The 24559-nt window shown below is 46.4% G+C and overlaps 1 protein-coding gene across 2 annotated transcripts in view; it reads right to left on the bottom strand.

Annotated features, from left to right (window-relative positions):
* Positions 1 to 24559, bottom strand: part of ASTN1 (astrotactin 1) — a 339338-nt gene that overhangs the window by 206438 nt on the left and 108341 nt on the right. For both annotated transcript variants that reach the window (XM_062192978.1, XM_062192977.1), the window contains exon 2: positions 15471 to 15658. In XM_062192978.1, the coding sequence (XP_062048962.1) occupies positions 15471 to 15658 (188 nt within the window). The remainder of the gene's footprint in view (positions 1 to 15470; positions 15659 to 24559) is intronic.

Genomic DNA, 24559 nt, shown 5'->3' with positions numbered 1-24559 from the left:
GTGCCAGCGCCGCAAGGTGGAGGATTAGCCTGTTAAGCCACGGCGCCGGCCCAAGAGAGATGGTCTTGTGACCCAGCCACATCTGCTGTGTGCGGCAGGCTTTCTCTAAGGTTCCTGTTCCAAGAGTGTGTGAAGGGAGGCAAAATGGTGAGGGTCTGATTCAGAAAAGACAGCCAAGGGACGGGTGTTGTGGTACAGTGATACAATAGTACAGCGGGTTAAGTCACCAAATGTGACACCAGAGCATCGTGCTTCAAGTCCTGACTGCTCTACCTCCAATCCAGCTCCCTACTAATGCTCCTGGGAAAGCAGTGGAAGATGGCCCAAGTAATCGGGCCGCTACCACCCACATGGGAGACCAGGCTAGAGTTCCAGGCTCCTCGCTTTAGCCTGGCCCAGCCATGGCTATTGACACCACTTGGAGAGTGAACCAGCAGATGCTAGATCTCTTTCTCTGTCCCTTCCCATCTCTGTAACTCTGCCTTTCAAATAAATGCATCAATCCTTTTAAAAAATAAAAGACAGTCACAACACCAGAGAGGAGACCTGAACAGAACAGTCCATTCAAGGCCTTGCCAAACAGGTGGGTACTGACTGGTCACCTGGCTCCAGTCCTCGCTGTGCACCAGTCACTCATTCAGCCTCTCTGAGCCTCACCTTTGCTCAGCGTTCCTCACCAAGCAGTTCATTCATTCCCAGAAGTCCCTTCTGCCTTCTCAGCACAAGGCTGGGTCTTCTCCTAGGGTACAGAGATACACAGCTCCTTCCAACAAGGAGTCTCCAGCAAGGGAGAGACAAGGTTGTGCGTGGAACAGAACAATTCAGAAACATTCATGGAAGGAGGTGGGGGTGGCTTTGTGGCATTGTGGCATAGTGGGTAAAGCTGCAGTGTGCATCCCTGGCATCCCATATGGGCACCAGTTCATGTCCTGGCTGCTCCATTTCCAATTCAGCTCCCTGCTGATGGCCTGGGAAAAGCAATGGAAGATTTTCAAAGAGCTTGAATCCCTGCACCCATGTGAGAGACCTGGATGAAACTCTTGGCTCCTGGCTTCAGTCTGGCTCAGCCTTGGCCATCATGGCCATTTGGAGAGTGAACCAGTGAGTAGAAAATCTCTCTCTGTCACTCTGACATTCAAATAAATATTAAATAAATCTTTAAAAGGAAGAAAAATAAAAATAAAGGAAGGGAGGGAGGGAGGGAGAGAGGGAGAGAGGGGAGAGGAGAGGAGAGGAGAGGAGAGGAGAGGAGAGAAAAATAAATATACACCAGAAACTGCATAGCACTATTTAACCCTGCCCAGAGGGGAGAGTCAGGAATGTTTTCCTAAAAGTCCTGGGGTAAAACTTATTTCTTAATTAATTTATTTGAAAGAGGGATACAGAAAGAGAGAGATGCAATTGATTGGTTCGCTCCTCAATGCCCATAATAGCCATGACTTGACCAGATTAAAACCAGGAGCTTGGAACTCAACCTGGGTCTCCCTTTTGAGTGGCAGGAACCCGATTCTTTGGGCCATCACCTGCTGCTTCTCAGAGGTCACCTTAGTGGGAAGCTGAAGTCGGGAGCAGAACCAGGACTGGAACCCAAGCCCTCCATTTGAGACATGGGCATCTCAAGCAGTGTTTTAACCGCTGTCCCAAATGTCCGCACTAAAGCTGAATTTCAAAAAGAGTAGGAAGAGAAGAAAGACATTTTGAGCCACGAGGCCATCTTCATTCAGTGAAATTGTGGATAAATCAAACGCCAGAACTGAACTGGTGGGACTGGCTAAAACAGACGGGGGAGGCAGAGCTGGACACCTTGGAATGTAGACTTCGCAGTGGAGGGAACTCCCCACTCCCTGAGGGTTTTCACTAGCAAAGTGCCATATTCATGCTGCATTTACTAGGAACAGCCTGGTGACAGAGAGAGGGGACAAGTCAGAGATGAGTGGGCAGGTGGTCCACTAGCCACGGCCCTGCAGTAGACGCCAGAAACCTGTGGGAAAGAGCATGAGCAGAACTGGGGGAAAGGGGGGGCACAGAGGAGAATCCCTTGGCCGTGGTAGGCACAGGGACATTGATGAAGAGGATCCATCTGTTCCAATGACAGTGCACTGTTTGTGTAGGCGATTGTCAACCGAACACATTGTGGTTGTCCTTTCAACGCTGCTTTCTAAGCAATCCTCGTGACCTGCAGTGGAACGAGCTGCAGCTGCATTCAATGCTGGTGACATTTTCTGGTTGCTAAACACAGGCCTTGCAACATGGACACAGCATCACTCACGGGGAGCTGCCGCGGCCACTTCCCGCTCCAAGTACTCTTTCCGTTAAATCGGGGGTGAACGAGTCGGGCTTGAACTGAGACGGGCAGGGACTCGCAAAGGGCAGAGGCTGGAGGGTCCTGGCGTGTAGAAGAAGGAGGCAGGGAACAGGCGCTGGGTCTCAGAGCCTCAGCATGAAGCTCATTCCCTACAGAATCCAGACGGACCTGCCCTTAGCTGCCCTCTTCAGGCACCAGCGCCAGTGAGACCCACCTGAACAGGGAGACCGGGAGCTGCTTCGCAGGTCCTCGGTGCCGTTATCTCGCCAGGCAGAGTCCAACATCCTATCCGGAATTGTCCTTCCCAAACTGCTGTCTTGAGAACCACGGCAGGAGCAAGCAATGTGGAACTGGGACCGGCGCTGTGGCACAGCAAGTTAAAGCCCCGTCCTGCAGCGCTGGCATCCCAGATTGGTTCCGGTTTGAGTCCTGGCTGCTTCACTTCTGATCCAGCTCCCTGCTTATGGGCTGGGAAAGTATTGGAAGATGACTCAAGTCCTTGGGCCCCTGCACCCATGCTGGAGACCTGGAAGAAGCTCCTGGCTCCTGGCTTCAGATCTGCTCAGTTAGAACCATTTGGGGAGTGAACCAGTGGATGGAAGAACGAACTTTCTCTCTCTCTCTCTGTCTCTCTCTCTCAGTCTCTCTCTCTCTCTCAACTCTGTCTTTCAAATAAATATTAAAAAAAAAAAAGAAAAGAAATGTGGAACCACCAATGGGCTGCGTGGCTTCAGCCACATCATGTGAGACAGGACAAATATCCTCTTCTTAGAAGACCCAGTCCTCCAGAGTGGGCGCACTCCCAGTACCAAGTTCCCCAGAGCTGGAGGCTGGATGTCCATCTCAGCCTGCTCCCTCCCACTGCCCAGCCACTCCATCCTGGGGGCATCCCGTTTGAAGATGTTGTTCCCAGGGCCTCTGACGGCTATTACTGGACAAAAATAAAAGCAGAGGTTCTGTGGGGAAGGAAAGAACATTCCTTCATGTGTTCCTTTCCCATCTGTGTCACCTAGAGATCGACAGCATCCCATACACCTGTCACTTCCTTACCGTTCTTAGAATGTGAAGGCCAGAGGCAACTTGCGAGGTCATCTAGCTGGGAACTCTCAAGGGAGAGATTATAGCCTATCTCTGTATTCCTGGTACATGGCATCCCAACCACTGGCAAAGTGTTGAACAAATGTATTTTATCAAATATCACTTCTCTGGGTGGGCATTTGGTCCAGTGATTGGGAATCCACATTCCACACAGGAGTGCCTGGGTTCAAGTCCTGGTTCTGCCTCTGATTCCACCTTCCTTTTGATGCACACCCTGGGAAGCAGCAGGTGATGACTCAAGTACATTGGTCCCCACAACTCACATAGAAAATGCGGACCGAGTTTCAGTCTCTTGGCTTTGGCCTGACCCAGCTCTGGCTATTGCAGGTATCTGTGGAGTGGACCAGCAGTTTAAGGAGTGCTCTCCTTCTCTCATTCAAATTAAAAAAATACAATTTTTAAAAGTATTTTTCCTAACTTGTATTGAAATAATTAACTGTAGCATAAAGGTATTTTCATCTCAGGTAAGGCTGAAGGAAGTTTAAACTAGGAAAGCCAACCAACTGAAATGGAAATATTCAGAAAACAAATACAGATTGTATAAAAAATAGGAACAAAAGTCATGAATGCCTACGTTCTGAGAACACATATTGCATCCAGCCTGCTGCTGCTGCCTCGCCCTCACCCAGGTGGAGTCCGGGGCTGAACACGCCCGAGGGAGGCCAGAGGCCTCACATGCTGGAGTCGCTGGCACTGAGCTCCAGAGCTCTGAGCACTGAGGGGCTGGAGACCAACACAAGCAGCCCGAGGATGGTGACTGGCATGTCGACACACCAGACTTTTAGGGAATGAAAGAGGGCTGCTCCAACTGAGCGTCACCGGTGTGCAGAGCCCTTCAGAGTGCCCTGGTGCGACAGCTTGCCTCACTTTGTCAGGATGTGTCTACGGCTCACAAATGACAAATTCCGACAGATTCACTCTCACAAATCCCAAGTGTCTACAGGACTTGGTCCCAGGGTCTTCCATCTGCTTCCTCAGACAATAGAGATATAGGAAGGGAGAAACAACAGTTGAATTCTGTAATGAGCGTGTGCTGTTGGATGCCCACGCAGGCCTCCCATACAGTTCTGGCTTCCTTATGGTATGGGCGGCCAGAACTCACATCTCAGGCCCCTTTAAGCAACTGTACAAATCCTGAACATTATGATGGGATCCAGAACCCAGCAGGTCCCAGATACGACTCAGAGACTCACCCACTCGTGTTAGCTGCCGTGTGACATTGCAATAAACTGACAATCTGATTCATCCCGCGTTGAGGGCTCCGATTCCATTGCTATTCATAGATGTCAGCAGCAGCCACAGAGATACCAGGAGGAGGAAATCATAAATAATAAGGCAGCAGCCAAAAAGCACCTGACCTTCCCAGGCGTATCATGGAGACCTCTATACAACCCCAAGGGTGGGGACAGGGCTCTTGACATCAGCCTCTCGTGGGCGCAGCATGCTTACTGAACCTCAGCAGCTATTTTAAATGATCACCACCTGATTTTATTAAGTGAGGCCTCAAAAACCCTAAAACAGCATGGATGGGACAGCCACCACTGATTCTCAAAGACCTTCTGAAGGCATCTCCAACCCAAACCAGCTTTGTTACGGCATCACGTCTGGGAGCACAGTTCTACTTCCATTCTTACTTGTTTGTGTGAAGTATTGGTTCTAAAGGTGTTTTTAAACATATCCAGGCATTGCACGGAAGTCTACCGTGTCCTTCAAAATAGAGGCCATGCAGGAGCCATCAACCTGCTAGGGAAGAAAAGATTGCATCTTTGCTAATAAGCATCCTGTTTATATTTCTCTTGTCAAGTCTGTTTATAGTTTTGTTTTCATAAACATCTGTCTTTGCAAAACCCATCAATACCTCTCAGGAGAGGCTATGTGTTTAGATTTCACCTGGTTTTGTGAATTACCACCTGCCTTGAATTTCTAGCAAGAATAATCTTTGTCCATGGCAGCCTTAAGTGACAATTATAATCAATCTACCAGTGGTCTGAATAAAACTAACAAGTTATTATCTTTCGTGCTGAAAATAAGACCCCAGGCTTCTATGAAGTTGCTACATTTCAGTCTCTGTTTAGGATCTGAAAGTAAAATGAAGAGCATGTCCTAGATTGGGGTCAGCAAACTGTGGCCTCCAGGCCAAATACGCCCCACTGCCTGTTGTTGTGAATAAAGCATTACTGGAGCACAAAAATACCCCTTGTTTCTATATGATGCGTGACTTCTTGGGCACTGCATTGGGTGTGACTGAGTAGTCGAGACAGAGCTAGTTCAGGCTGTAAACCTGGAAATGCCGTTGTCTAGCCGTTGTCCATGCTAGAGTTCTCTTGTGGGTATATGACAGGCTACATCTGTGATGACCAAGTCTAGTCTATCTCTGGCCAGGGCCCAGGGATGTGGGTTTGAGGTCAGATTTAAAGGTGACCCAGATCTGTGAGTAGATCCCAAAACGTTAGGGATGGGCAGGGGAGAAAGGAATCACAACATGGTTTGGAGAAAAGATAAGAGCCCCTGGAAGCAAAATCCTTGAGTGTTTTTTTTTTTTTTTTTTTTACCAGTGCTGACCAAGGCTCCACCCACTGTTCTATGCCTTCCTTTCCCTATAGCACATGGGAATGTTGCATAACAGTCTTTGCAGAGGCAGACACCTGGTCAGGACTAGAACTCCCATAATGACATCATTGGGTTGCATTAGAAAATAATGAGGTTCTTCCAGGGAAGTTACAGCTGGGATTATCATCCTAAACTATAGGATACCTGCTAGGAGACCCTATAAACAATGAGACAAAGGTGGCCTAATAGTGCCCTGAATGTGCGTGATTGCATCCCATGGTCCCTCACATCCAGTGTCTTCTGTTGCTCTGACGTCCCTAACTGCCTTGGTCTTTTCCCTGAACACAGCTCCTCTAGGACTCCTATAAGATGTTGCTATGATCCCAGCTGCTCTGCTGTTTCCCTAAGGTGGTGGGGCCCCTGGGTGACGCTTTGCCTGCAGAATTGTTGCAGGCAGCTTGCGTGGCATCCCAAGAGTTTATGCAGCAAATATTTGCTGGGCACTTCCCACGGGCCCAGCACTGTAGGAAGTACTTTATAAGAATCACCTCATTTAATCATCAAAACCGCCCTATGAAGTAAGCCTATTATTATTCCTATTTGGTGGATTAGGAAAGTGAGTTTAGCGAGATTAAGCAATCTGTGCGAGGTCACTAAAAATCCTAGTGAATGGCAGAACCGGGATTGCAATTTGCCTGAGAGCAAAGCCCTTGCTGCGAACTACCTCAGTAAAATTCAGTCTCACAGAACTTGGAGTTTCCACTGGCTTCTCAATGACCTGTGCTTCCCAGAGCCAACCTCTGACTGGGTTTTGCAAAGCTTGGTCCTGTTGCCCAATCAACTGCTTCGCTTTCTGAATTATCTCAGAAGGGACAGGAAGAGACATAGACACTCCACTGGGCTCTCAGTCCTGCCAAGGGCAATCCTCAACTGCTCAGTATTAATAATATGATTAAATACTCCCTGGAAGCAGACTCTTGTCTTACTCATTTTCTATCTACTTAGTAGCTTAAAAAACCTGATGTCTGGAAAATACTGTTAAATAAAAGAAACAATATCTAAATGAATGAATGAGTCAATGGTTCTTTTAAATCACTGATGGATTAATCCAGTAGCCTCCCCCCAACTCCTTATGCACAGTCTCACTTTGTACAGTTTCATTTTCCCAGTCTAAAACTCAGGACCACCAGTAGCAGAAAATTCTCCTTCTAATGTGTACTCAGAAGGTGAGTAACACTCTATCACAATGCCTACTCACCTCACTTTCTCTCTTTAAGTAGGCATCATATATCTCAAAACATCACAAGAAGGAAGGTAGATACAGTACAATAAGACAGAGAGAGGGAGAGAGAGAGACAGGAACATTCATACAACTTCATTACAACACATTGTTAATATTTGTTTTATTGTTTTATCTGACTTGTCTAATAAATTAAACTTTATCATAGGTATGTATGTAAAGCAAAATCTCTGTCAATATAGAGTTCAGTTCTATCTGCAGCTTCAAGTACCCACTGGGGTTCTTATCTCCCCTACAGATAAGGAGACATTTCTCTAACACTTTTTAAACAGTTTGCTAGTTTTTAAAAATTCCCTGAAAAATGATGGGAGCACATATATGGAGAAGACTAAGTTGATTGTGACATGGCTTTCACAATTTCAGGGTTGTAATTTCCCAACTACCTTCTCTCCCTTCCTGCCAATAAACCAACTGCCAGCTGTGAGATGGTATAGCAGAAGCCAAGGTTAGCAGGTGGGCTTAGCCGAGCTTAACAGAATCTGAGCTTTTGGGATGAGCTCCTGGGGTAGCCACAGGAGGAGAGATCTGTGCTCCACCACAGTTGTGGGTCCTAGTGCTCACGGAGTTCTTACTGCCGAAGTCATACCAGGAAAAGTGTCAGAGGATCTCAACAGACAAGAGGGACAACAACCCTGGCAAAAGGACAGGTAATAAATGTGGATGGGCACCCACTGTGAGCTAGGAGCTGAACTGAGCATGTCTCGAAGTACAGAACCTCGACTTTCCCTACTGTTTCCATTGAAATCCTGGCCCTGCAAACTAATAGCTGCTTAACTCCAGGTAAGTCACTGAGCCCGACCACGCTTCAGTTCTCTCATCTGTAAAATGAAGTAACAACAAATCCTACTCACGGTTTTTGATGAGAATAAAAAAATAAGCTAATATATGTTGAAAGCACTTAAACCAGTGCTGGCACACAGCTGGTGCAAAACAAGATTTTGATGGTAATGGTGGTTATGATACAATGATATCCTGATATCATTTGATTCTTACGACATTTCTAAAAGGTAGATTTCAAAATGCTTGCTGTGCTGAACAAAGGAGTCATGAAATCATCACTTTCCAGTTTCTACTACTGGAAATGATTCTGAGCCATGCCTGGGGCAAGAGTGTGAGGCATAAGCCCACCTCCCCACAACTCAGCCAACAGGGAGAAGGTTGGAGTTACGGCCACCAATGAGAAACTTGGTCTGAAAACTCTGAACAAGCAGGACCTATGGTAACTATCTAGATTCATCTGTACCTCCCCTTAAAGAATTAGACTAAGTCATAAGGAGGGAGAACGGAAGTTGGCAGCAGTAACATCCAGGTTGGAAACACTGTGAAGATGAGAGAAGTCAGAAGGGGTAATGATGAACTAGGACTTCCAATATACAAAAGCACTGAAATGGAGAAAGAGTTACAGAGCAGGTGCCCACAGAAGTTAATTCACAGCAATGGGAGCACCAGAAACAGGTGCAAAAGAGCCCAGCCACAAGCTGTAGAGACAGGGCTGACGAGATGACTTGGATCCTGAACCGCCTTCCAGTTCCAGTCTTCATGGCAATCTGCTTTATGGGTTTTTTCAAAGTCAAGAGAGTGCTAGGTCCTTTTGCCCCAATTCCACCACAAAATAGTCCTGAGTGGATCTCCACTCTCTCAAAAAGCCTAACCAATGCATTCATTTTGCTGATGAAGAAATGAAGCTCTCCAAGAGGTCAGCAAATGAACTGAAGTGGCCAGGATTTGAAGCCAACGCTTCCAACTCTGAATTGTGTTTCTTTTCACACCCCAACTCCCACTTTGTAGAAACGTGGAAGCCACCAAACAAGAGGAAAATGCATGAGCCACAGAAAAATAACTCATATGCACCTAAAACATCTCAGCAATAGATGTCATTGCATCCGATGAGGTGAGGGCGTTTTGCAGGCCAAACCTTACTTGGAAATGGGCATCACCCTCAAATGGAGCCTGGCATCTCCAGGCTTATCCACAGCAGGCTTTCAGAGACAAAGAGCAAAGAAGGTTTTTTGCTTTGGTTTTAGGAATTTACCCATTATTTTTAGGAACTGCCCATAATTTTCCCAATAGTAGACAAAATGCATAGTGATGGCTGTGGCAGGTAAGTATAACCAGTAAGTCACTGCTGTCCCAGATCATTGTTGCTTGAATTGCTACAAAGGTCATCCCCGAACTGAATCAGGAGTTGCCTTTTCGTACTTTCCAATGTATTCCCCTACTTCTGACTTTCATGGGAAAAAAAAAATAAAGTCTGACTCTTCCATTTGTTTCATAAATTTCAGAAGGACCAGACCTGATAAATTGGGGCATCCCAAGTTGAACAAATAATATCAATTGGCCATAAAGATGGGAAAGTGACACTAATTAATGGTTGTTCTCATGAATTTTTGTAACAAATTTGCTGACGGCCAAAGGTGCTGACCAAACCAAAAGCATGGAGCCCTTTCTCCTGGGTCCAGGAACACTTAATAAGTGCCTGATGGTCTCTGTGACACACGGGGACTAGCGCGGCTGCAGCTGCTTTTCCCTACCCTGGAAGTCGCTGTACTCTAGGAGTGAAATGAGGCGCAGCCTCAAGCAAAGTAGAATGTGGCGCTCAGGCAGCTGGGCTGAATTTAAATGCAGCAGAAAGAGCTACGATGGGGTGTTTTGCCCAAAGTTGCTCTGTAGCCCTGCAAACACAATGCTAAAGGTTTCCATGGGTGTGTCCTCTGGGTTCTGTACTACCTGGGCCCCCAGTTTTACTTCTCCAGACTGGAACTGCCTTAGAACATCCATTCCAATGGCTGGGTGCTGGGACTCCAATAGCATCTATGGCCTCTTTTCTCCCCAAACCTTCTTCTCGCTGTTGTCTTTCCCAAGAGAGAATTTTGTGCCTTGAATTTACCTTCAATGCCCAGAAACACAGAGCCTAGGAACAGGCTGAGACCTCTGTTGGCAGCCAGCAGTGAAAGGCCACAGGAGGCTGCAGATACTGGCCAGTGGGCTTCACACAGCTTGGAGCAAGTGGTTCTGAGCAATGCGCAGGATTGATTGACAGGTTCTGTTGACAAAATGCTTCGGGGAAAACACAGATGCTCAACGACTCTTTCCCCTAGAATTGTGGATTGCACATAAAAAGGCTGAACTACAAAAGATATTCTCTACGTGTGGGAGTTATCACTACAGAAAATTATATGTGTGTATATATATCCAAAGCATTTTTTGAAAGGCAACTTGCTGTGAATAATGTACTTAATGAACCTATATGCATATAGGAAATCTATTAACACTGTCATCTGTAATTTCAAAGATGAAATGTATAGATAATACATTTAAGCCTTATTATGCACCATTAGATTCTCTTGCATACTTTAAGAAGAAAAATGTACATCGCATGGTAAATTAGCAAAAGTACGATATGGAAATTTAAATTTACATGGTCTGAATATCTAATGTAAATTATATTAAAACCTGGTCTTCTATGAGGTGAAAAATTGGTGATCTAACTGAAGAATTCCTTGACTTTCGGTTTAAACTCACACTCGGTTTTCACTTGCCACTTCTTTCACTTGCTCAGGAGTTTGCAAAAGAGTACGCCTGTGTACTTTCATAGTTCTAAATGTCAATTATCTTGCAAAATCTGAAATAAATCTCTTCAGCTAAGTTGGAATCACGCAAGAGGTTAAAACACATCATTTGACCCTCAAAGCAATAATGTAAGATTTCAGAAGGGAAATCCAATTATTCCACACAAGGAGGAGATGGTGCCTCTTTGGAAAAAAACTAATTCAAAAATTTTAGGATGTGATTGAAAAATAAGAAAAGCAAAAGGTTTTCAAAGTTTTAAATTGCCAAGTGCCCATCTAGGGTATTGGCTTTCTTGCACCCTGTGATTTCACTGATGGTACATTTACCCCAGTCTCAGCCTAAGAGGGGACTTCCAAATTCTCATTCCCACAATGTCATAAGGATACAAAGACAGCTTCCCTATATTTCTCATTCTTCCATGACTTATATTTTATATTTAAAACTGAACATGGTGAATGCAAAATATAAAAATAAATAGTGGTCCCTCCATTGAGGCAATATGGATGAGAAAACTGTCAATGCGAAATGAGAGGAATGTAAACTTTAAGATTTTCACAGAACCATTAATTCCTTCTGCACATATTGGAAATACTTAGGATTATCAGTTAAGCGTTTAAATATACATTTTCTTAACAAGAGAGAAAAGGTTGGACATATTTATGTTTTGATAATCACCTTAACTTTTCTCTGTTTCAAATTATGCTATTTTGATCCAATCTGAAAGCTGAATCAATATTGATCACTAGAGTTAATGAAAAATAGCCCTGCTATTGTTATTCCATAACAAACAGTCTTTGGGTAATAAGATTTCATTTAAGTGCATTTTGCCGCCCAACACTGTTGCTAGTCGAAGGATTTTGCCATCTTCTGACATTTGTAATGCTGTCTTTCCAGATGCCTCGAGAAGCTGCCTATGTTACCTCCTAAGACTGCGCTATAAAGTCTATCAAATGACGTCCGCCAATCCCCGAGCCCCTTCAGAAGAAGCCGTCAGAGGCCCTGGGAACAACATCTTCAAACGGGATGCCCCCAGGCTTGATTTCTAAGCTAGGGCAGGTACTCCACTGCAGACTTTGAAACGCTTCTAGAATAGAATCCAAAGGATAGAAGATGGTGCGTGGTGTGGAATGGGAATGCGGGGCAGTGAGATGGCTGGGCGGGCTGCAGCGGGCTCCGTGGACCAACCCGTCTTCAACAAGGATGCGAAGGAACACTGACATCTTCAGTTCACCCTGAGTTCCCTGTTGTCCTGCACCAGGCAAAGGCCATCCTGCTTTCTTCATGGAGATGGGGGCCTAATGTCATCCGAGAAGTCAAGCCAATGACAACACAAAGCTTTCCCACCCTCTTGCTCCCTTTGCCTATGTCCTCTTAAACTGTGCCTTGTCCAGGCTGGTGGAAAATAAGATAGAACAACGTGAAATAAAGCAGAAGGAATGTATCTTCTGTTTTATTTGGAAAATGGAGTGTCATTGGTGGTCTGCCATGGGTGCATATAAAGCAAAGGTCTCAGAGACAGGTTTAAGGCCAATTCTGTTCCCTCTCCATTTCTACTGTACATTAATCCCTGCCCAAGGGATTTCATAAAAACAGCATTAGTAATGCAAAGCTTCTCATAAGGGTTGTTAGATTTTAAGGGCACAACCTATTTTCTAAAATCCTTTATCCTCCTTGATCAGCATAATTCTGTCTTCAAAGTCACCCACCCCCACAAACCTGTGCATGCGTGCACACACACACACACACACTGCTCCAGAGAGCTCACTGGAGCACCTAACTCTGATGATAGATAGCAGGGTCCCTGCTACCCTGAACAAATGATGCAACAATTAAGGCAAGCTTCAGGCTGCCTTTCCTTTCTTTCTTTCTTTCTTTTTTTTTGACAGGCAGAGTTAGACATAGGGAAAGGCCTTCCTTCCATTGGTTCACCCCCCAAAAATGGCCGCCACAGCCGGTGCGCTGCGCTGATCCAAAGCCAGGAGCCAGGTGCTTCCTCCTGGTCTCCCATGTGGGTACAGGGCCCAAGCACTTGGGCCATCCTCCACTGCACTCCTGGGCCACAGCAGAGAGCTGGCCTGGAAGAGGGGCAACCGGGACAGAATCCGGCACCCCAACCAGGACTAGAACCCGGGGTGCCAGCGCTGCAGGCAGAGGATTAACCTAGTGAGCCACGGTGCCAGCCCAGGCTGTCTTTCTACAGAACCTCATACCATGCTTCCAGCCTGCCCTAAACACCTTCTGACACGTTACCTGTCTTTAAACCCTAGTATTCAAGGCCTGTCTTTCAGACACAATGGAACCATCACACACGTCAAACTTCCATTAATTAATTAATTTCTATTTAGTTATTTTGAGAGGCAGAAAGGCAGAGAGCGAATGAAACACAGACAGGGCTCCCATCTGCAGGTTCCCTCCTCAGATAACCACGAGAGCCGGGGCTGGGCTAGGCCAAAGCTCAGAGCCAGGGACTCAATCCAAGTCTCCGCTGAGGGCAGCAGGGACCCAGCTATTTGAGTCATAACCTGCTGAATCCCTGGGTCCACATTAGCAGAAAGGTGAAACTGAGAGAGGAGCCAGATCTCAAATCCAGACACTAGATTCTGAGATGTAGGTGTCGAATGGTTATGTCGGCAGTGAGGCCAAAGACCTGTCCCTGTTATACACTTTTCTTTAATATTTATTTATTTATTTAGAATGAGAAAGACTGAGTTTTTTTTATACAGTCTTGTACCAAATAAAAGAAAGCCAAACCAAAGCAAAAGCACCCACAGCCATGACTTCTTCCCATGTTGATGAGAGGCGGTAGATTACTGATGGGAAATCTACCACCACCTTCTTTTCACTCACATTGTATTAGAAACCTGAAGACAGCCTGGCTTCTGCATTTGTCACCCCGTTAGTACCAGGCCCAACAAGTTGACTTACTTGTCTGGTCTCAACACTCTCCAGAAACTACAACCTACACTGAAGAGAGAGTTCCCTGAGAGAAGAAACCCTGATCTTTGATGATGGCTGGATGTGTGTGCACCTCCCATGTGGTAGTCTTCGGTTAATTTGTAAATGTGAGGCACAGTAATCTCATGTACCTGCCAGGCTTCTGGCCGTATCTCGATGTTAAGGCTTACTATTCGCTGTTCAAGGGCTTTCTTCTCTACCACAGAGTTAAATGAAGTGCTCTGTGCACTGCAGGTGACCTATCAAGTCAGTTATTTGTGGGTTCGCTGGTTGGGGAAGAGATGGAAGGCTTACATTCTGGGATTCTATCAGAGATTTTACAGGGATACTTTACATACCAAATTTTTGATAAGAAGCATTTATATATGTGTGTGTGCAAATTATATATAATCATGTATATGTACATTAAATTATATATATATATATATATAATGTACTCAGCTTCCTTCAGTCTTCTATACAAAATTAAACAACATTACTGATGGTACTAGAGCAATAGATGAGTTTAAGATTATACTCATTCTGTGGTGAGTGTCCCTAACAGTGAGATAGCCCATGTCCCCCAGTGCATATGGTCCATGAATAATCAGGAAAGTCTCAACCTGTTACTAGGCTACCCCATGAGAAGATAACATATTGGTTTACCAGTAATACTAAAACACAAAATAGCAAGTGAAGCCAAGTATTTCCTGTGTCCACTGGGAAATTTCTTCATGTATTCCACAAATATTGATTAAGTATTAGCTTTTTGCATGTTCCAGGTGCTGGGGTTTTATATCAGTAAACAAAAAACACAAACAAGACTCCTGCCTGCCATGGTAACACTTGGTTTCTAGTGACATTCTAAAACAACTTTTTCCATTGTAGGAAGAATCTTCTAATTTTCTTGAAGCTTCCAATTTCCAGATAAGAGAAGGACTAGTTTCTTAACTGGGCAAGGGGGAGAGGCAAGTGTCTATTGATATTCCCTAAATTATAAGAGGGGAGAAGTCCAGGATGCCGGGTTTTCCTGGCTGCAGAAAGAGGAAAGAAAGTTTGGCAGCAGTGAGCAACCTGGAGATTCACTTTCAGAACACCTACTCTAAGATATTCTGATACAGTGAAAACTCCTTGGTAAGACTGTCCATTCCTCTACCTGATATTAACTCTGATTTGTGAATTTACTCCCTAGCTGGGCATGTTCTTAGAGAGACCAGTTTGGGAATGCTGCTATAGAAATTGCTAACAAATTCTGCTTACAGTACAAGTGGGTGTACTTTCTACAAATGAAAATTTACTTATTAACATGATCAGTGATCACTATGGAGTTGGGTTATGTAGAGCTATGTTGATGACACCAAGCCTTTTTATTTTTGCTTCTTCATTTTTTCTTTGGGAGAGACAGAGAGAGACAGACAGAGAGACCTCCTGTCCATCTGTTCACTCCCCAAATGCTCTGGAGTCAAGAACCCAATCCCAGTCTCTCACAAGGCAGGCAGGGACCCAATACCATGAATACCTGCTGCCCCCTGGAGTACATATCAATAGGAAGCTGGAATTGGAAATGGAGACAGGACTCAACTCCAGGCACCCTGGTATGCAATGTGGGCATGGCACGCTGAGCCTTAACCACTGTGGTAAACACCTGCCTCAGGCTGTTGATGTCAAGGTAACAAAGCTAAGGGCTGAAGGCCAAGGTCCTACTGCCCTTACCATGACGGAGATGTGCAGAATCCTCAGCTCCTCTTCTGCAGACTCGTGCTGGGGCTCCTCAGTGGGATCTTGTCCAGGGAGGCTCGGGGCACCGTCCTGGTGATGGATGTGGAAGAGCAGAGTACCATTCTCCAGCCACTGCTGCCTCCAGCGCACCAAAGGGATGTCCTCCGTGTTCCCCGAGATCTCTAGAGGATACACACCCAAGGCACAGGTGAGGATTTGGTCTAGGCCAAGGTCTCCATCTTCCTCCTAGCCATTGCTGCAAAATAGCAGTTTTCATTAGAAGGCAAAAAAAAGGGGGGGGGGGGTCAGAATGATTGTTATTCCAAATCTCAAGGAAGCGAGAGCTCCTGGGAAGAGAATTATCCCCCATATGTTTTCCCACCGTAACTCTAGTGAGCCAGGCTCTCACCCATTGAGAAAAACACCACGGTGAAAATTCAAGTTCTACCTCTATTTCTGTGATCAATAGCACCCTTTACGAGGCACAGTTTGAATAGCTGATAATCCCCCAAGGTAAATGCAAGGTTGTTTGCCTCTTCGAAATTTGGAAGTGTGAGTTCCCCTAGCAATTACTCGTAGACACACCGAGAATCTCCCAAGGAGAGAGCTGGTAATTACTGCGCACAGAACTGGCATTTATGGAATAGTCCTGGGAGGCTACTGCCGAGCAACTGGGGCTGACAGGCTATTCCTAAAACCGCAGTCATTCATTGCATAGTCCACTGGAGATGTTTGATAACTTTCTGTGGCAGGTAACGTTGTCATCCCTCTAATTTTTCTCTTCTGTTTCTCCAAGCCGAGGTGGTAAACATGAGCAGAGTAGTGAAGAATCGAGCCCTTCTCACAGACACAAACACCTCCCTCCTACCTGCTTCCCAGGGATCTAGATCAAGGCACTGAACCGTCATCAGTGAATTTATAACAAAATACCCAAAACCTCCTGTGCCCTTTACGCTGTAATAGGCGCAAAGCTAATGGTGCAAAAATGTACTGTGTATCGCTGTCTCATCTCAAAGCTTGGAGACACCCCAGAATAGAGAGAAAATGGTTGACCCAGGCTTTCCAAACATCATTTGGTCCTCAGGCCGTTTCTTCCTTAAGACTATTACCACACCAGGGAACTAGCATTCTTCTGAACACCATTAACAAATCATTGCTTTATAAAACTCTATGTTTTTAAAGGCATTATTTCTCTCAAAATTTATCACCTTTGACCAAAAAAAAAAATTCTGAAGACATAAAAAAGATTTAATAGACACATTTAGAATGCATTCTCATCAAGTATCACAACCATAAAGAGGAAAGCAAATTTAAATATTTATAGAGTTTATAAATATCTTTCACTGTCTGTGGGAGTGAGCAAATGCTATTCACTGACCCATTCATTTATTCCACAGGCACACAGTAGACATATACGGTGCACCAGGCACTGTTCTAGGCACTCAGTTTCTAATCTACAGGAGGAGCTCAACAAGTTCTCCAAAGCCATGAGCAAAGGGGGAAGTATCACAGCAGGTGCACAACAATGTTGTGTGGGAACCCAGAGAGGTGATTAGTCTTGCCTGGGTAGAGGGTGTGAGCGCGGGGGAAAGTAGCCTTCTTGGAGGGAGATGATACTGGCATTGAGCTTGGAAGAACGAGAGCTCCTCTTTTCAGGAGGTAGAAAAGTGGAGACGGGATGCCGAGGCACGGTAAGGAGAATACGGACGAGAAGGAGGGAGAATCCGGGCTGATCCTCTGCGAGTAAGCTGGTGAGAAAGCTTTGTTCTGTCCCAGGCCAGTAGCCTGCTCCTGAAACACACGGACAGGGTCCTCCCGGTTGTCCCTACAGCCACAGAGGCCAGGGCAAAGAGTCAGCTAGAGAGAGTGAGGAAGGTGAGAAGGCGGCAAAGACCAGGTCCCCAGCGCTCCAATTCGCCGGAGCCCCCTCCCTCTTCATGCGGAGGGCTTGTCCACCTCACCGCTGTCAGTGGTCTGGTGCGTGACCCGCCCCAGGGCTCAGGAAGCTGCAGAGGGAGTGGAAACAGAAGATCCCCTGCCCCAGGCTTGGTTTTCCCCAGGCACAGCCCCACGTGAGACGGTGATACTGGCTGCCCAAGTCCACCCTTCCTCTCCGGAGGCTTCCAGATTCCCAGGTGGGGAGGAACCACCAGGTGTGCACTGGAAGCAGCCGTGGGCAGGCAACTCTTCAGGGCACGCCCAGGAACCACAAATCCCATGGGCACTCACCCTTCCACTCACTCCTCAGGCCTCCCCATCAACACACAGGAGGATGCCCCTGGAAACAGCCCCTCCTCTGCAAGTCCCTGTCACTGCAGTGGAGGGAAACCAGGCTCTGCCTCCTTGTCCTCACGGGCATCAAATCAAAGCTCTCCCAACTCCTAACGGAGCGCTGAACGGTGTCATTAAATCACCCAGGGCCACACACACCTGGCCTCCTCCCCTTGCCCACTCCAAGGCACTTATTTATTTATTCCACACGTCTGGATGCCATGAAGAGTCCTGTAACCATGCAGCAGGTCTAACACCCCCATACCGCCACATCTCTTAACATTTTTTTATTTTACATTTTATTTTACATTTTTTTATTCCCCAGGAGATCCTCATCAAGTAGGCCAGGCTCTTCAGCTCTGTTTTAACTTGGAAGCAAAGACGAGGGAGTACCGGGACCCAGGTCATCTCAGCATGACACAGAACAGGGACTGAGATGGATGAAGGACTAGGTCCCCTCCGCACTGACACACTCCAGACAGCAGGGCCTCAGAGCACGCACTGAGAGGAAGCACTTGAGTGGGAAATCCATGTGGTCTTTCAGGAGCTTTTATGCTACAATGTATTCAATTTTTCAATGAGGTCTTACTATCTCATAGTTTGCTTTAGAATTGATATATTGGAGCCAACATAGTTGCATACTGGATTAAGCTGCCACCTATGACACTGGCAGCCCATGTGGGTGCCGGTTCACGTCCCGGCTGCTCCACTTCGGATCTGCTAATGTGTCTGGGAAAGCAGCGGAGGACTGACGAACTGTGCCCCTGCCACCCACATGGGCGACCTAAAAGAAACTCTTAGTTCCTGGATCCTGGCTTTGACCTGGCCCAGTCCTAGCAGTTGCAGCCATGTGGGGAGTGAGCCAACCAAAGGAAGATATCTCTCTCCCTCTCCCCCACTTCTTCGTCTCTCTCTCTCTTTTTATATATAGATAGATATAGATATATCAATCTGCATTTCAAGAAAGAATTGATATATAGGGGGCAGACACTGTGTTCCATCCCATTAAACCACTGCTTGGGATACCAGCACCAAATATCAGAATGCTGGTCCAAGCACTGGCTGCTCTGCTTCCAGTCCAGTTCCCCGATAATGTGCATGGGAAGGCAGTAAAAAAAGTCCACGTGCTTGGACCTCTGTCATTCATAGGGGGGACCTGGGTGCAATTCAAGCCTCCTGGCTTTAGCCTGGCCCAGTTCTTATTGTGGCCTTTTGGAGACTGATCTAGCAAATGGAAGATGTCTCTCTCTCTCTCTCTCTCTCTCTCTCTCTCTCTCTCTCTCTTTCTCTTCCTTCTTTTCTCCCTTCCTTCCTCTCCCTCCCTCCCTCCCTCCCTTCCTTCCTTCCTTTTCTTTCTCTTTCTCTCTCTCTCTCTTTCTCTCTTTCTCTCTTTCTCTCTCTCTCTTTCTCTCTCTCTTTCTCTCTCTCTCATTCTGTATTTCAAATAAATTAATAAACTTTAAAAAATAAATAAAATTGGATTAAATTCATGCACCAAAAAGCTCACCATTTCAAAGTATATAATCCAGTTGTTTTTCATATATTTACAACGTTTTGCAACCATCACCACTGTAAAGGACCAGAATATTTTCATCAGCTCCAAAAGATGTTCCACTGGTGTTGTGGCGTAGTTGTTAAACTGTAGCCCAGCATCCCATTCCAGAGCACTTGTGAGTCCTAGCTGCTCCACTTCTGATCCTGGTCCCCGCAAATGCACCTAAGAAGGCAGAAGAAGATGGCACAAGTGCTTTGGCCCCTGCCACTTATGTGGGAGATGAAGATAGAGTTCCTGACTTCTGATTTCAGCCTGGCTCAGCCCTGGCTGTTGTGGCCATCTGAGGAGTAAACCAGTAGATGGAATATCTGTGCATGTATTTCTCTGTCTATGTTGCTTTGCCTTTTCAATAAGTAAATAGATAATTATTTTTTAAAACACCATCCTGAAACTCAACAGCAGTCCAAACCATTTGATGAGAGGGAAGATATTCTGCTCCAGGGTCCCAGGAGTGATGGCACCAAGGAAAGAACAGGTGCAGTGGGGATGTTGTCAAAGTGCTCCTTGGGAGCTGCACTGAGAGCACAGACTCTGGCATGGGCTTCCAGGCCAACCCTCCCAAGCACTCTGTGGCTAGTCATGCCCATCCCCATGGGTGGTGAGATCAAGATTCTGTCTCGATGAGGCTCATCAGAGAAGGCAAAGCATGAGGGAAAGAGGGTACTTTTTACTTTCAAAACCGATTATGAAATAACAGTTTTTCCCTTGTGTTTTCCCCTCTCTTGGCAGGATCTGACATGGAAGAGCTAAAATAAGTAAATAAGTAAACCAAGGACTTGCTTAGTTATGCGATCTCTAGCCTGGGTCAACCAGTGACAAACCACAGAGGAACAGTAAGTGTCTCGTGGATTTCTTCACCGATAAGATTGACATCAGAGCTTGGGACATCAACATGATCGCTTGATCTGGATGTCAGTAGAATACGTCAAGAAGAGGAGGTGCTCAGACTTTTTTTATTATTATTATTAGGTAGAGTCATAGACAGTGAGAGAGGGAGAGAGACAGAGAGAAAGGTCTTCCTTCCACTGGTTCACTCCCTAAATGCCTGCTACAGCCGGCGCTGCGCCGATCCGAAGCCCGGAGCCAGGTGCTTCCTCCTGGTCTCCCATGCGGGTGCAGGAGCCCAAGCACTTGGGCCATCCTCCACTGCCTTCCTGGGCCACAGCAGAGAGCTGGACTGAAAGAGGAGCAACCAGGATTAGAACCTGGCGCCCATATGGGATGCCGGCGCCACAGGTGGAGGATTATCCAAGTGAGCCACGGCGCCGGCTCCCAGACTTTTTTTTTTTTTTTTAATCGATGCAAACCAGCCCTGAGACTATAAAGGAGCAAATCTGAGAAGGGGTAAAATCATAGCTCTAGCCCAAGGCTACTTGGGGGTTGCCAGTGAGGTCCAGACAGAACCCTTACCCAATGTACTGAATGAAGTAAGTGCCCACAGAATCCTACACAACCATCTCAAGTTACCACAGATGGCAAAGACTCCAATACCATCATCAGCTGTGAAGCTGAGACATCCAGACAGGCATGGCCTCAAACCTCTCAACCCCTCCCCAAATTCTGGGACTACTGGAACCCACAGAAACCAGGGTAGCATTTATTCTGATATGGAATAAATCCTTTTCAGCACATTATACTTCCCTCATTCCGAAAATGTGCTTCATGGTCCCTACTCCCAAGGAGCAAACCTAAGACATGGCCATGAATACGACCACTGAACATTAATAGCAGTGCTGAGTGAGAGGGTGGAACTTGGCTGGGCATGACTGATGGGAAGAAATAAAGTGGGGACAACGTTGGAGCCAATTCCAGATGAAGAGAACAGTCTGTCAAAGGAGCAGAAGGAGGATGCCTGCTTTCAGACCCACAGGAGGCCTGGCTAAGCTGTGGGGGAGAGGACATGGAGAAGAATAAGGGAGGGCCCAGGCTAAACGTGCAGATGGGTGTGAACCGTGAAAGTTGTGAATGCCAGTTTAAGGAGTTCAGAGCCAATGGAAAGTTGCTTTAGGTCTTATTAAGCAGGAGAATGAACTAAGCCAAGATTTAGAATGGTTAGACAGGCCCAGAAGGAGAATGGCAGACAAAGAAGACCCAAGCAGAATCTCACTGTGATTCTGATCCAATCGCAACAGGGACCTGAATAGTGAACTGGGACTAGAGGCCTAGGTATGATCCGAGTTGCCAGAACAGATTACCTTGCTTTGAATTTGCTCTTCTGAACAAGGATTGATTTCAGATGAACTGCAAGATGACTTTGTGACTTACATGCCATGATGTTTTCACCTATAAAGATGACAAGTTTGATGTCCCATACAAGATGAAGCTTTCCCTTGAGTTGCACCTGCTGTCCACCCTGGCTTCCCCTGTGCATGTAGTAGGACATTTTAGAATGAACAGGGCCTTCCAGACCCAGGACCATCTTCACACTGGACTCCAGGCTGGTAAGAAAGACTCTCACCCATGCTGGTACCGAGATGTGGTTTCTAAAAAAGAAAGCTTAGCACTTCTTCATGCAATAAAGGAATGGAATGATGGGTCCTTGGGCAGGACAAGTCACAATAGGGAATAACCTGGGGTGGTGAAAGGCAGGGGGAAGGAGTATGAGATGAAACTACTTTTAAATTAGCCTTAGTCATTGTTCTAATGTTAGCTTGTGAGCCATGAGCTGGTAGTCTCTTCCTGGAGTCAGCTTAGGACACCCAAAACTTTGGTATAGAAATGTCCCTTGCAGGCACTACAACTTCCTCTTCCTTTCGCACTTCTTTCTCCTTCTCTGAGCCTTTCTGCGGGCAGTCCCTGCATTGAACTGCCAAGATAACACATCATATCAGAATCAGTTTCCCCAAAAGATAATCTCATTGAGGGCAAGTTTCATTTTGCCCTCTCTCAAGTAATTTGGTAATTTAAATTCAAATATGGACTCCAACTGGGGACATTCTCAAGGATCCTTTAATTCACTGAACTGCACAGAGTAGCTCGGAGAAACCCTGGCATTCTGGGACCCTCTTCACTCCCAGCTGGTCTGAGTTTCAAGCTGAATCCAGCTGAGCAGTAATGAGGTTGCTCTGGTCGCTAAGGTCACGGTGGAGGGAGCATTAACTTGTCAATCCTCCACCTCATGTGAAGGGGGCTCAGTGAACTGACCCCATAGCCATTCACTGTTGAAGATGATACCCCCTGGTGGCCATTACTGGTGATTGAAAGACCTAAGTTGGGTCAGAATTTTCATACTTGCTGTTAATCTTAGGATCACTTCAGAAGGGGGTCCCAAGAGCAGATTTTTAAAAAGAATAGATCAACCGGAGGACAAATGTAGTGTACTTCTGTGGGAGCAGACGTTTGGCCTAGCAGTTAAGATGCTCCTGTACCGTATCAGAGTGCCTGGATTTGATTCCTGGCTCTAGATCCTTACTCCAGCTTCTGGCTAATTCAGAAGCCGAGAGGCAGCAGTGATAGCAAAAGTAATTTGGTTCTCTCCACCCACACTGAAAATCTGCATGGTATTCCCAACTCCTGGCTTTAGCTCCATCCACTGCTGGCCATTTCAGGCATTTGGAAAGTGAATAAGCAGACAGGGACTCTCTCCCTCTCTGACTTCCAAATAAATAAAAGAAATGTGAAGATCCGTATTCGTAGGGGGGTTGGTGGGCCCATGGAATATTAGTTTTGCTTGATTGTTTTTCAATTTTATTAAGTGTATCCCTATGAATACTCTTAGGTACTTTATGAAAGAATTACAAGGGAAAGAGGACATCTCTAAAAATAGAATCTAGCCACACCATCACCCCATGCTATCTTAAGTGACCATTACAAGTTTCCCTGTGAGATGAAGATGAATCTCACAGCTTCAGTAGTGATAACCCAACCATCCGAAACAGAATACCAAATGTGTCTTGTATATCAGGTACTATCATTAAGATTGTCAAAGATAGGCCGGCGCCGCGGCTCACTAGGCTAATCCTCCGCCTTGCGGCGCCGGCACACCGGGTTCTAGTCCCGGTCGGGGCACTGATCCTGTCCCGGTTGCCCCTCTTCCAGGCCAGCTCTCTGCTGTGGCCAGGGAGTGCAGTGGAGGATGGCCCAAGTACTTGGGCCCTGCACCCCATGGGAGACCAGGAGAAGCACCTGGCTCCTGCCATCGGAACAGCGCGGTGCACCGGCCGCAGCGCGCTACCGCGGCGGCCATTGGAGGGTGAACCAACGGCAAAAGGAAGACCTTTCTCTCTGTCTCTCTCTCTCACTATCCACTCTGCCTGTCAAAAAAAAAAAAAATTGTCAAAGATAGGCCTGTGATAGAATTACCCACTTTTCCTCTGTTCTTTTTCACTTTCCTTTTTCCACCCTCTAACATCAGGCTTTGAAAGAGATTGATGGTAAATGTGGTTTCCCACATGGTTTCATTATGGTCTTTGGACTGGAACTATTAACAGTAGCATTAACTTTGAACACCTTTGTAAGAAAACAACCTGCTGAAGTCAGGGGTTAATAACAGTAGGGGACCACTAATTATCCTGCGAGTCTGTATCCTGGTATCGGATGTGACCCAAGTCTTTAATGGTTTTGGAAGAGCAGCCTCCAAAGATCCCAACTTGTTTCATAAACATAATGACAGCAGCACATTAATGTCCTGACCATCTGTGAAGAGAGATGAGGACACAAACAGAGGAGAGCTATGCAAAGGAAAAGGCAAGGCAAGTGAGGAAATGAGACCGGTCAGAGGAACAATCGCCCCTGGGCTGAGCTGGCCAGGTCTCCACACCTCTTGCCATGGCAACCATCTGGTGTGGCGTTCTGAAGTGATGCGATCCCACATCCCAGGGTAAGAGCCGCAGAGAACAGGACACTCGGCCGTGCCTGGATTCTATCCACCACTGATGCCAGGAACACTGATGGTTTTGCTGAAGTTTGTGCCTGGCCAAGTGAACAACAAAATGGGAGACAGCACGGCCGGGAAATTCTTTTGTGCAGATATTTAGAGCCCAAATGGGGATGCAACTCTCATTGAGGTTACTGTGTTTGACTCACATGGAGCTGATTTTAACATCTCATTCTTCAGGGCTGGCGTTGTGGCTTATTGAGTTAATCCTCTGCCTGTAGTGCCGGCATCGCATACGGATGCCAGTTCTAGGACTGGCTGCTCCTCTTCTGATCCAGCTCTCTGCTGTGGCTTGGGAAAGCAGCAGAAGATGGCCCAAGTCCTTGGGCCCCTGCACCTATGTAAGAGACCCAAAAGAAGCTCCTGGCTCCTGGCTTTAGA

Source organism: Lepus europaeus, chromosome 5 (genome assembly GCF_033115175.1).
Source record: "Lepus europaeus isolate LE1 chromosome 5, mLepTim1.pri, whole genome shotgun sequence".
Lineage (NCBI taxonomy): Eukaryota > Metazoa > Chordata > Mammalia > Lagomorpha > Leporidae > Lepus > Lepus europaeus.
This window is presented reverse-complemented; position numbering and strand designations above follow the sequence as displayed.